General features: G+C 48.5%; 1 protein-coding gene across 4 annotated transcripts; it reads right to left on the bottom strand.

Moving 5' to 3' along the window:
* Positions 1-6,782: 6,782 nt before the first annotated feature.
* RAN (RAN, member RAS oncogene family) lies at positions 6,783-11,834 on the bottom strand. Of its 4 annotated transcripts, none has more exons than XM_067701237.1 (7): positions 11,632-11,834; positions 11,032-11,077; positions 10,530-10,614; positions 10,325-10,450; positions 8,913-9,100; positions 8,620-8,790; positions 6,783-8,530 (listed from the first exon to the last, which is right to left on the bottom strand). In XM_067701237.1, exons 1-7 carry the CDS (start codon positions 11,832-11,834, stop codon positions 8,486-8,488), a joined length of 864 nt encoding a protein of 287 aa, XP_067557338.1. In that variant the 3' UTR covers positions 6,783-8,485. The 4 variants fall into 4 exon arrangements, with proteins under 4 accessions (XP_067557338.1, XP_067557339.1, XP_067557340.1 ...); XM_067701238.1 differs by having other exon boundaries at positions 11,032-11,074; positions 11,632-11,737; XM_067701239.1 differs by lacking the exon at positions 11,632-11,834 and adding an exon at positions 11,468-11,535.
* Positions 11,835-12,220: the final 386 nt, after the last annotated feature.

The raw sequence follows: 12,220 nt of genomic DNA, 5'->3' as shown, positions 1-12,220 counted from the left end.
AATTAACCGTAACTCCTTCTAGGGTCATCAAATATATAATCAATGCTCGGATTTCTGGGATTGTCTACCACACACATAATTTTTTAGACTTTGTCAAAATCCATATCCAAACGAGGGCCACAGACTGCTTCCAATTCACGTTGATCTTAAGTGTCTGTTAAGCTATCATTTCTCCCTTGGTTTGTTTTTTTTTTCCTAGAAGGAGTTTGTTCTGTTCAGTTTTTTTTCATATTCTGGATTTTGCAGACTTGATCTGAACAGTGTGATTTGACATATTCCTCTGATCCCATATTTTTATAAATCGGTGGTTACGTTTAAGAGCTTGATTCGATCGATTTTTCAGGTTAAACTTTTGGGCAGAAATATTTCCCAGGTGGGGCTTTGGATTATGATGTCGGCCATGGTGGCAGATTTTTACTCTGCCTCTGCCTATGAAAACTGACAGAGAACCTAGGGTAGCAAAACAAAAAGTATTACGGCATCTCAAGAAAAACAAAAAACCAGGCTGGGGACAAAACACTGGCTCCTGGATGGTCCATTTGGTACCAGCACCTTTGACGGGAAAAGGGAAAGAAAAGACAACAGGGCCGCTGCAGGGTCTGAAAGCAGAATCCCAAAGTAGTCAACAAGCTGGTCACCGAGAGGCAGAAAGTGGCCGGTTTGAGAACAGCAACTGAGAGGCATCCCACACACCAGAAGGTGGTGCTTCAAGGACCAGCAGGGACTGGAGCATCTTTAGCTTATGAATACGTGAAACTAACAAGTTGTATGAGCTGGACGTTCGTGGCCCTCAAACTCCACGTGTTGAAGCCCTAACTCCCAGGGTGGTTGTATGTGGAGGAGGAGCCTACAGGGAGGTAACTGAGGTTAAGTTAGGTCATGAGGGTGGGGCTGTAATGGGATAGAATTGGTGGCCTTATAAGAAGAGGAAGAGGGAGATCTCTCTCCCTCCGGAGAGCACTCAGAGAAAAGGCTCTGTGAGGACAAAGGGCCGTCTGCACACCAGGAAGAGTTCTCACTAGAAGCTGAACCCTGCAGAACCCTTCAGAACTGTGAGGAAGGAAAAGTACGTTGTTACAGCAGCCTGAGCGGGCACAGTCCCACGCTGAGCAGAAGCTTCTAGGAGTGGATTCCCAAGTAGGCAGGGCTGGGACAAGAAGCAAAAGGAAAACCAGAGTCCAAATAAAAGCAGGAAAGGGTAAGAACCAGGAAAGGTAGGGAGCTATTTCTTAAACATCACGAATCCCCCAGAAAATTGGCTCTAATCCACCCCTCCCTTCTGAAAGTGCAGGACGCTAAGCTCCCAAAGATAAGCAAGAGAAAGGGATGATGGTGGAACCTCATACAAGACAGTATCTGAAAGAGAAAGAGAGAAAATAAGCAAATAAAATAACGCACCTGCAGACAAGGAAATGATGCCAGAAAGAGGCCTCCTCAAAAAAGATTAAAACTGTAACCGTAGTATTTCAAAACGAGCAAAAGGAAATTATGAAAATGATGTCAGATATTAAAAAAATAAATCAGGCCCCAGAAGAGGCGGCTGACAATGCCTCTTAAAAATGCTTTTCTTGAAGTAGAGCTGGTTTACAATGTTGTGTTAATTTCTGCTGTACAGCAAAGTGACTCAGTTATACACACACACACACACACACACACACATTCTTTTTCAGATTCTTTTCCATGATGGTTTCTCACAGGATACTGAATAGAGTTCCCAGTGCTATACAGTAGGACCTTGTTGTTGATCCATTCTATATATAATAGTTTGCATCTGCTAATCCCAAACTCCCAATCCATCCCTCCCCTCCCCCTTGGCAACCACAAGTCTGTTCCCTATGTCTGTGAGTCTGTTTCTGTCGTAGAGAAGTTCATTTGTGTCGTATTTTAGATTCCACATATAAGTGATATCATATGGTATTTGTCTTTCTCTGTCTGACTTATTTCACTTAGTACAATCATCTCTAGGTCCATCCATGTTGCTGCAAATCAGACAACGCCTTTTAAAACACAATGATTTTCATAAACTGCGACCAGATAATCCCCTGCCCATTTCTAAGGAAAAAAAGTTCAAACCATATATACAAAAATGTTCATTGCAGTTATGGAAAAAATGGGAATAAGTTGGTTATTAGCAATGATTTGAAAAGTACATAATCCTTTTTAATAGAGTGTGTGATCATTAGGGTAAATGATCACCCCAAGGCCATCGCCCACCTCGGCCCTGCTGCCGTGCGAACAGAAGCCCAGCTTTGCTCTGGGTCTGCGTCAGGCCCGTCTCTTTCCAAGCACCCCCTTTTGTATCTCCCACAACCAGACGAAAGGGTCTGAGGGACTCTGCCTCTTGGCTGCTCTAGCCCCAGGCTTTGAGGCAGAAGTAGTCACAGAGAGACAGCGTTCCTAATCCCGGCAAGGGCAGAGACAGTGGCACTGCTTCTGGAATCGAGGCCTCAGTGGCAGAGGGTCTAGGCAGAAGCCCCCAGGTGTTCAGAGGAAGTGATGATTGAGTTAGGAACTAGAGTTTTAAGTCACCAGTTTATTAATAGTTCTGTGTGATGACAAAGTTTACCTTCTAACACAATCCCATAAGTAGAGGGCCTCAAATCATGAAGACTCAGGTAACAAGACACCTTATATTTCCTACCCACTCATCCTTCTTCAGTAGGCCCAGTGGGACTTGATAGCAACCAAACGGCCAAACGTGGTCTTAGAAAAGAACAGGCTGGGATGTCCCTGGTGGTGCAGTGGTTAGGAATCCGCCTGCCAATGCAGGGGACACGGGTTCGAGCCCTGGTCTGGGAAGATCCCACATGCCGCGGAGGGGCTGGGCCCGTGCGCCGCAACTACTGAGCCTGTGCTCTAGAGCCTGCGAGCCACAACTACTGAGCCCACATGCCACAACTACTGAAGCCCACGCGCCTAGAGCCCGTGCTCTGCAACAAGAGAAGCCACCGCAGTGAGACGCCTGCGTACCGCAACAAAGACCCAACGCAACCAAAAATTTAAAAATAAAAAAGAACAGGCCACCTTAGCCCCAGTATTTAATTACTGGCAACTATTCATAAAAGGTAAGATTATGCCTGAAGGGGTAAAATTGTTCACAAAAAGAAACTAGTTAGCTCCCTTCCAGAACTGGACCATCATGTGGTTTTTTGGTTTTGTTTTTGAGATTTAAGCTTTCCACATCCTTTTTCCTCAGGGCAGTTTTCTTTGGTTAGCCCTACTCTTCTTCCAGATCTTCTCCCTATAATCCAATCCCATCACCAGTCCATATTTTCTGAGCTCCAAATTGGAGCATAACACAATATAAATACTTGAAAAGGGGGTAAGAGTACACACCTCACTTTGAGTGTCTGTGAAAACACAAAACATGAATTCACAGAATAAGTAGCAGCAAGGAAACTATTTAATAAAATGTGTTTAGTTCAGCACAGACTAGTATGTTTGCATCTTGCATCAATCAGACACGGGGATATAAAGTTGAAGATATGGCAAAACACACATGCAAAAGGTTTTTAAAATAATTTTGATTTTCCACCATCTTCAAAAGTTACAATTTAGAAACATGACGATTTTAGTAGTACATGGAGGTGAAAGGACGTGGAAGCTCAATGCATTTGGAAATAAGAGCTAGACCCTTTCTGAAAACCAAACGAAGAGCAGAGAACAGAGAAACATAACCCGAACAAACAAAAGAATGTGTCTGACAATGGGATGGCCCATCCACGCTGTGGGTTACTAGGTAATTACCGAAAGTGGTGTAAAACCATCTGATGTGGAAAAGCCCCTGATAGAGAGTGGAAAATGTTTATGAAACAATATTATAGTATAATCAATCCCACTCTTTGAAGGAAGATTTGAAATGTCGACGAAATGTCAACAAGTTACCTCTGAATGGTAAACAGAAAATGTGGTGGCTGTGTATGTTTTAACTGTTCAAATCCCTAAACTTTTAATCCATAAAGTATATGACTTTTTTCTCTTTGGGAAAAAAAAGGTCAGACGTGTGAGGAAATAAAAAAGCAAACGTTACTCACCCCCAAATGGCCCATGAGTTCACTCTGCCAGGCTGGCTTCAGTGTTGTCTAGAATAAAGGATGCTTCCTAACAGTTTGGTTTCCCATCTTTCATGCCTAGGGGATCACAACATAACCATCTCGCCTGACCGATAGTTTTGTCTGTAAACAACTGGCCTTGAATTCGTAACTTTAAATAGGTTTAAGTCTCACCGCTACTCTTGGGGAAGCTCAATTTTTTTAAGACCCCCTTCTCTTAAGAAGCAAATTTATTTACAACAGCCAAGACACGGAATCAACCTCAGTGTCCATCGGCAGATGAATGGATGAGGAAAATGTAGTGTGTGTGTACATATCTATCTATACATCCATCCATCCATACATACATATATGACAGAAAATTGTTCAGCCTTAAAAAAGAAGGAAATCCTGTCATTTACAATATGAATGAACCTCAAGGACATTATACTCAGTGAAATCAGCCAGAGACAGAAAGACAAATCGTGTACGGCAACAGGCGCATGTGGAATCTAAAAAGGAAAGGTGAGCTTGTAGAAGCAGAGGAGGAAGGTGGCTGCCAGGGGCTGCGGAGAAGTGCAGGAGAGGGAAGTGGGGAGATGTTGGTCAAAGGGCACCAAGTTTCAGTTATGCCAGATGAATGGGGCCTGGAGATCAAAGGTACTGCATGGTGACTGTAGTTACTACTGCTTCATTGTACGCTTGAAACGTGCTGAGAGAAATCCGAAATGTTCTTACTACACACAAAAAATAACTGTGAGGTGACGGATGGTGGACGGTATATCAAACCACCGCAGTGCACACCGCAAACACACACAATCTGTGTCAATTATACCCCAACGAAGTTGGGGAAGAAACGTGAGTGTGGTGGCTAGCAAAAAAGAGGGGGCCTGGCACTCCCAGCCGGTATTTATTCAATTTAGTTTTCGCTGAGATGCTTGCTGGATGAACAGGGGCTTTGTCCACGGTGTCACCCTCCCTTCTCTGAACTATTGCAGCGGAAGTCGAGAATGGACTTGAGTGGGGCAAGCCTGGACTGTCACTGGCCCGTGGGAGCCCACTCCTGCTGCCACAGCTTCTGAAACGTCACTCTGACCCTCCTCCAGGGGCTCCCCACGGTGTCCCAAGTATCGAAATCTGTACCTGGGCTTGAAAACCCCTGTCTGTGGCTCTCCAGCCACGTTCTCTGCCCCGGGGTTTTGTTCCCTTTGCCTCACGTGCTTTTCTCTCTCGAATACCTTCAGATCACCGCCCTTCCTCCCAAGACTCAGATTCAATTCCTCTCATGCTTTCACAGCGTTGTCTAAGGTTCCATCTGAGTACTCACTACGGTCATTAACATTTCTGCAGGTGCCTCCTGACCGCTCGCCTCCCAAGACGAAAGCTGCCTGGCCAGCCATGATATCCCTGGTCACGGAGCTCAGAATTTAGGGGGTGAACTGCCCACATTACAGAAAGATACCCATCTGGGGTGGCTTCTCCTTTGCTTCTTAAAGGCAGGGGGCTGACTGAAAACCAACTCAATTCAAGGGTCCTCTTCCACTTCCTACGGTCCAACCTGAGGCACCAGACCATGCAACAGCACTGTCCTAACCTAGTTACTCGACAACTGGCAAAGCTCCCGACGGGCCCCCCTTTCCCCACTCCTGTAAAGACAAACTGGAATAAAAGGACCAAAGACAGTGCAAACTACAAATTCCGGGAGGGAAAAACTTCAAAACCACCAGACTGTAATGGCGTAACCCCCACCCCCGCCCCTTCCCACCCTAATCCCATCGACCCCAGCCCTACCTCCAGCCCCTAAGTTCCTTTCCTCCTCAGGGTTCAGAGCTTTAATAACACCAGGAACACGAGGGAGCAAAAAGACACGCTCCTCGGCCCCACGGCGATTCGGCCGCCGAAGGAGACCACCTCTAACACAAATCTACCATCCGATGCGGCCCGAGGCCGAGGCGGTCCAGTGATACGGCCACAGCAGGGACCCCCCGACCCAGTTTAAAACCCAACGCGTGGGCTGTGAAGGAGCTGCAGCACTTAACTGGTGGGCTTACTTCAGGAACGGGAAAGGAGGTTCTGCAAAAGAACACTGCGAAGCCCAGAAAGGCAGGACCCACGCGTGCAAGGCCTTGCGGATCAGGTGGATCAGGTCCGAGCCACTTCCCAAGGACCGCTCAGGGCGCTCTAATGGGAAGGTGCAACGGGCCAGGGCCGCCTTTCACCCCAACACGGCTCTAGGTGGGAAGCATGTGCCCAGGTTACCGTCAGGCAGGGCGCCTAGAGCTCCCACACGCCTGAAGGCATCTGAAGGCGTCCTCGATACGTAACGTCACTCGTCTCCGAGGCACGACTCCCGAGTCAGACACAATTTCTTCAAGTGATGCTTTTACAAAAGGGACCAGAAATTCTCACCACCTGGTGCACACGATCAGCCAGGCAACTGGTCTTACAAGTTCAATGCGTTTTCGGCCATCTCTGCCCTTTCCTAGGTATTGAGACCGATGGGACCAAAGACCCATTCTGTGGGGTCTTAAAACTTGGCCGGGGCACATCATGAGACTGTCTTCAAAATCACTGTGTGCTTCTACTCCGACCAATTCTGTTCTTAGAAGCCATTTCTAGCTTGGCTTTCAACTGAAGGTTCCCCCGTGTTAGAGACCAGATTTCAAACTGAGGGGAAAACGTCCCCATTTGTATAAACGAGACAGAAACGCATTCCCCGCAAGATAACTGAACACCAGATGATTCAGAAAATCCAGGCAAAGTAGAAGCAATGTATTTGGCAATTTTTTTCTTCCGACGAATGACGTAAATTCTCTCCCACCTCCAAGTAGCTTGCAAGATTTAACTGTTACATTTAAGATTCAGCGTATTTGTCATTCTACATGAGGTTACACACACATACCCTTCGTGTAAGTTATCTCATCCTGATCATGGGAAGAAACTTCACATCTGTTAAAGTCTGGTTCTGAATATAGCATAGCATATACAGCAATTCAAATCTGTAAGTGAATCTATTAATATTTATTCAATATTTTAACAAATTAAAACGCATCCAATTTTACCCTTTATATTTCAGTTCTCCACATACTGACGTGATCCTTCCCTACCCTTTTAGGTAGGAAAGTAATCATTTAAGGATAACTGGACACCTAAAGAACTTTGGTAAACTGCACTATAGTACAGTAGTACTTACATGAGCAAAACAGCTCTTATTTTGACTTCTAATTGCTACAGTATGGTGTCGATGGGATCAAACTCAGGCAAGACGGACTCAATTCATGTTTACATGTGGAAACCATACGAACATAAGTGCTTAACCTATTGAGACTTTGGCAGTCTTGTTTCACTTCACTGAGAAGCCAATCTAAGCCCTACTTTTCTGTTGCAGCATCCTGCTGTGTCCTTGCACCGCCCACAAAAATTCTTTGTGGGGAGAAAAACCACCAAAGCTGTGATGTGTCCAATGAAATCCTTAATCTTTGACATCTTTAAAGCTTGGGAGTACCTGACAACAGCAGGTAAACGTGAACATCTTCCTAGCATACCAACTTTACGTTAAACATGTTAACGCTGAAACAAAAGGCAAGTAAACGCACAATTTATATTCATTTTTAACAGATGAGACGTCCCTCAAGTTCCCGCAACCATCTGTATGGTTTCATCAGACTTTGAGAAGCTCTACATTAGAACATGGTTACTTTTGCCATAAAAGCAACTATAATTCTTAAGATCTCTATTTGAAACGTCTAAAACAGGTACCACTTTTATTCTGACAGGTCACACAAATCTCAAACAAGCTCTTCCCTAGGTGTGACACTACCTAGGCCAAAAGACAGGTGGGGTAGGTATTATTTTAGCCTGACTGCATTGACAGTATTTACACCTCTTAACGACTTACCGAATACAATACTGTTGACCTGTCATTTCATTTGTGTGAAATGATTCACATGTACAGAAAGTTAGAAGAATTTAACCTAACAGACTTCAAATTAAGTAGTAATAGCAAAGGCAATTCAGATACTAACATGGCACAATTTTCCCTGTTAGTGGTTTTAAAATGCTCATTTAAACGAGGGATGAGTTCATTTGCTTAGATATTTGAAATACAACTTTATTCTGATTCTAAACGAAAAGGAATGGGAATGACAGTAACAAACAAGATTCCACCACTGAATATTGTGATGTGACTGTAGCAGTCTTATATTTGAAACTTAAGGAGGAAAGAACTGTGTTCCAAAACACCTAAATATGCAGGTCCAAAAAAATGAAGTTTTTTTTTTTTTTTAACTGCCACATTCACTCCAAAGCCCATTCATCTCCTTCAGCATACCAAACATTAAGCACATGTTCTGCTTAGCTATATAATAAAGTGGCAAACACGCTGCACCACTGACATCACAGGACAGTTGCCTATAAAACTAGACTTCTGACGCTGGGCTCCAGCTTCACTTTTCTCACAGGTCATCATCTTCATCCGGGAGGGCAGTTGTCTGAGCAACCTAGACACAGAGATGAAAACATTGTCATGCTCCAGGTGAAAACCACTAGGAACCTAGAAGCATTCACTACCGAGCCGCACACACCGTACCTCTAGATCGTGCTCGTACTGCGCTGCCAACGCTGGGTCCATGACCACCTCTGGCGGGGCGAGAGCAGGCATGGCGACGAACTCCAAGTTAGGGTCTCCGATCAGTTTTCTAGCAAGCCAGAGGAAGGGCTTTTCAAAATTGTAGTTACTTTTGGCGGAGATGTCATAGTACTGTTTAAATGAGAGGTAAAATTAATTTTAAAAACCCACACATCAAAGATGTTGATGAAGCACTTTAATGGACTCATAATTTACCTAAGGGTCATAAATCCAGTAAGTTCTAAGAACCATACCTGAAGATTCTTCTTTCGGTGGAAGACAATCGACTTTGCCTTAACCTTTCTGTCCTTAATATCCACTTTGTTGCCACACAGCACGATGGGGATGTTCTCACACACGCGTACCAGATCTCTATGCCAGTTGGGCACGTTCTTGTAAGTAACCCTCGATGTTACATCAAACATTATGATAGCACACTGGGCTGAAAGGAGCATTTACAGTAGATTAGTGTCGGCCTAAGAATCTGCTACATGGATGAAACATGCTAAGAACTATGGACTCACAGTCTCAGGCCTAACTCCAGGTCAGCCACGTTTCTCTACTCATTTTCAAGATCTCTACCAATTCCAAAAATCTCAAATCATTTTAATACACAGTATTATTTAAAAGTCCATTTTACTGTACATGAAACCATGAAAGACCAGCTTACCATATGAAATCTCTCTACCTGTAATACTTCGTTAAGTTCTGCCTCATCCCAAAAAAGTATCCAGTAGATCAACGATAAATCAGCATTCCAGGGAACTCACCTCCCATATTCTGAGGATCTAGCAATCTACTCTTTCAAAACGTTCTTAAATGGCTGAACACACTAGGATATACTGTGCCTATTTTTAAACGCTCAGTTAAGTCCCTATGTTGACCTGCAGAAAGAGCCATGATAAAGCTGGTAAGGCACTGAGTATGCGTGATACATTAAACAGATTTTTAGGTAAAGAATGGGGGAGGGGAGAGGAAAAATCTTTGCAGTTGTACGCACTCTCGTAAGGCAAAAGACATGGAAAGATTCCCAACGATTTTCATGGGAAGAGAAAGTCTTACATTGAGCATTTTCTTTGTTCATCTTTTTGCTGGGTATAATGAGAAGCATTTGTTTCCTTTATACTTTTAAAATCAAGCACTCTGAAAAAAATATTCTGCAAGACCTAGTGAAATTAAAAAGAAACCGGCTGGTCTTATACCACATTTTATAAGATAGAAAGCCTAGTGCCTCTGGTCCAGGATCTGGTCAAACTGTTTACTACCTTTTTAATGGAGTGCAGAAGAAATGATCATTGACTACCACCAAAATATATACCCAAACCTAAGTTTTCAAATACTGGGGCTGCAGCAACACCTTGTCTGTTGCTTCCAGTTTTTAAATTAAGAGCCTCAACGTACATCGCATCACCTCTTTCAAAACAGTGCCTACGGTGACGCAAGCATGCAATCAAATGGCACCAGACAACCTTCACAGGATCTCCTCCCCTCCGACCGAGGGTCAGCTCTCAGGAGCCAGCCCACCTCCTGAACCGAAGCGCATCGCGCAATGGCCAGTCAGCATGAGGCACGTGTCTGCCGGGACAGACCTGGTGACCTGTAAGCAGCCTTGGACGGGAAGCTACAAATCCTCTCAAAGGCGGCCGGTTACGAGGCAGATACCTACCTTGGATGTAATAGCCATCTCTCAGTCCACCAAATTTCTCCTGGCCAGCTGTATCCCATACGTTGAACTTAATGGGTCCTCTGTTGGTATGGAACACAAGGGGATGGACCTCAACGCCCAAGGTGGCTGGAACATAAGCGTGGAAAGTTAGTCAGTGACCTCATCCGTCTCCCACACGTTTTCACACATCGTTTCCCCCACGTACCTACATACTTCTTCTCAAATTCACCAGTCAGATGGCGTTTCACAAATGTAGTTTTCCCAGTACCGCCGTCACCAACCAATACGAGCTGTTGGGAAACACATCTTTGAAGTAAACACCGGAACGGGTCTCAGGACCTCGGGACTGTGAGACTGTCCCGGTGCTCTGGACCGCCGTCTCACAGGGAAGTACTCTACATGCCCCCTGAGCACACCTAAGACAAAGCATCTTAAGACAGCAGCCCTGTCCCATCTCACGAATGACCCGAACCAGCGGAGCTCCGAGCCCAGCTTCCCCGCGCGCAGGGCGGGGCTCGCCCCCTCCCCCCCCCCCCCCCGTTGTCAGGGGACCGAAGGCACTGCCGCAGCATCAGCACGCCGGCCGGCGAGGCGGGCCAACGGCACCCGGCCGCGGTCACGAAGCAGAGCCCGCCGTTAAGGCCGTCCGGACGCGGGGCCCCCCTTTCCTAGGGCCGCCCTTCCTCCCGACCCCCTCGGATACCCACCTTGAACTGCACTTGGGGCTCTCCTTGCGCAGCCATCGCGATGCTACTGCGGGCAAAGGAGAAAGAAGTGAGGCCGCATGGCCGGACCCGCCCCACGTGCCCGGGCCCACAAAGGCCTCCACCCCGGAGCCCGGCAGCCCGCACCCCACCCCCACCCCGACACACACACACGCACACGCGCGCGCGGGGGCCGCGAGGGCGCGCGACGGCGATGGCGGCGAGGCGCTGCTCCCCGGCTCGGCTCCCCCGGCCGCCGGGGCCCGGCTCGCGCCCGCTCGGCGCCCAGGCCCCGGCGCGGAAAGCGCCCGGTCACGGCCCGCGGCCAGCCCGGGCCGCCCCCCGGCCCTCCGCCCGGCCGCCCCGGCCGGATCTCTCCGGCAGCCCCGCGGCCCGGCCGCCCGGCCTCCCCTCCGCCCCGGCCGCCCGCCCGGCCCACCGCGGCTCGGGTCCCGGCGCCCTCGCGGCCAGATAGGAAGGCCCTCCTCCCGGAGCCCGGGGTCCCCACGCAGCCACCGCCTCACGGCCGCCTCCCGCCGCCGCTGGGACGCCCCGATCCCCGCCCCCGCCCCGGCACCGCAGCCCCCGCCCCAGCTCCACTACCTTCCAGAAGCGTCTCCAAGCCCGTCTGACTGAGGGCTGGAAAGATGGCGGAAGCGCAATTCAAATGCCCGGAGACGCAGCCGACGCCGGCGCGCGCCGAGGGAGGGCGGGGCAACGGCGCTGCGTCGCTCCCACGTGACCCCTCGCGCACGCGCACGCACGCCGCCCCGGCTCCGGCGGCTGTGCCCGTTGGCCTGGCGCATAGGGAGAGGTTCGCGGCGCGTCGGGCGCGGGAGGCTAGGCGGTCGCGCGCACGCACGCCGGCCCGCGGGACCACGTGCGCCAGCGCGGAGGGCGGGTTCCCGCGCGCGCATGCGCCGACGGCGACGAGGCGCGCCCAGCTGCCACCGCGGGAACAGAAGTGGAAGGAGAGGGCCGAGGCCCCCTTGGGCGGGAAACTCGCGGGGTGGCCCACACAAAGGCCCTGCCCCTGCGTACAAACGCGGCACGGCGGGCCCGGGGCGGGCGCCATGTTGGGGTGCGGGCCTCCCTACCCGCCCTTCCCTCCGGCCCTTTCCCCGCGCCCGCGTCTCGGTCAGGACCTTCTGGGAAGTAAAGGAAGCAGAGACCGATGCTTTTCCCACCCTGG

This window comes from Pseudorca crassidens, chromosome 12 (genome assembly GCF_039906515.1).
Source record: "Pseudorca crassidens isolate mPseCra1 chromosome 12, mPseCra1.hap1, whole genome shotgun sequence".
NCBI lineage: Eukaryota > Metazoa > Chordata > Mammalia > Artiodactyla > Delphinidae > Pseudorca > Pseudorca crassidens.
Note: the sequence above shows the minus strand (reverse complement) of the source record. Positions and strands in the feature narration are given on the sequence as shown.

Bases quoted from the DNA above. Each gene is read 5' to 3' on its own strand.
- RAN (XM_067701237.1), bottom strand. From the start codon at position 11,834: ATGCGCCAGGCCAACGGGCACAGCCGCCGGAGCCGGGGCGGCGTGCGT. The intron at 11,078-11,631 runs GTAGTGGAGCTG...CTTTGCCCGCAG, and splicing joins CTTGGAGACGCTTCTGGAAG to TAGCATCGCGATGGCTGCGC. The intron at 10,451-10,529 runs GTACGTGGGGGA...CTTATGTTCCAG, and splicing joins ATTTGAGAAGAAGTATGTAG to CCACCTTGGGCGTTGAGGTC.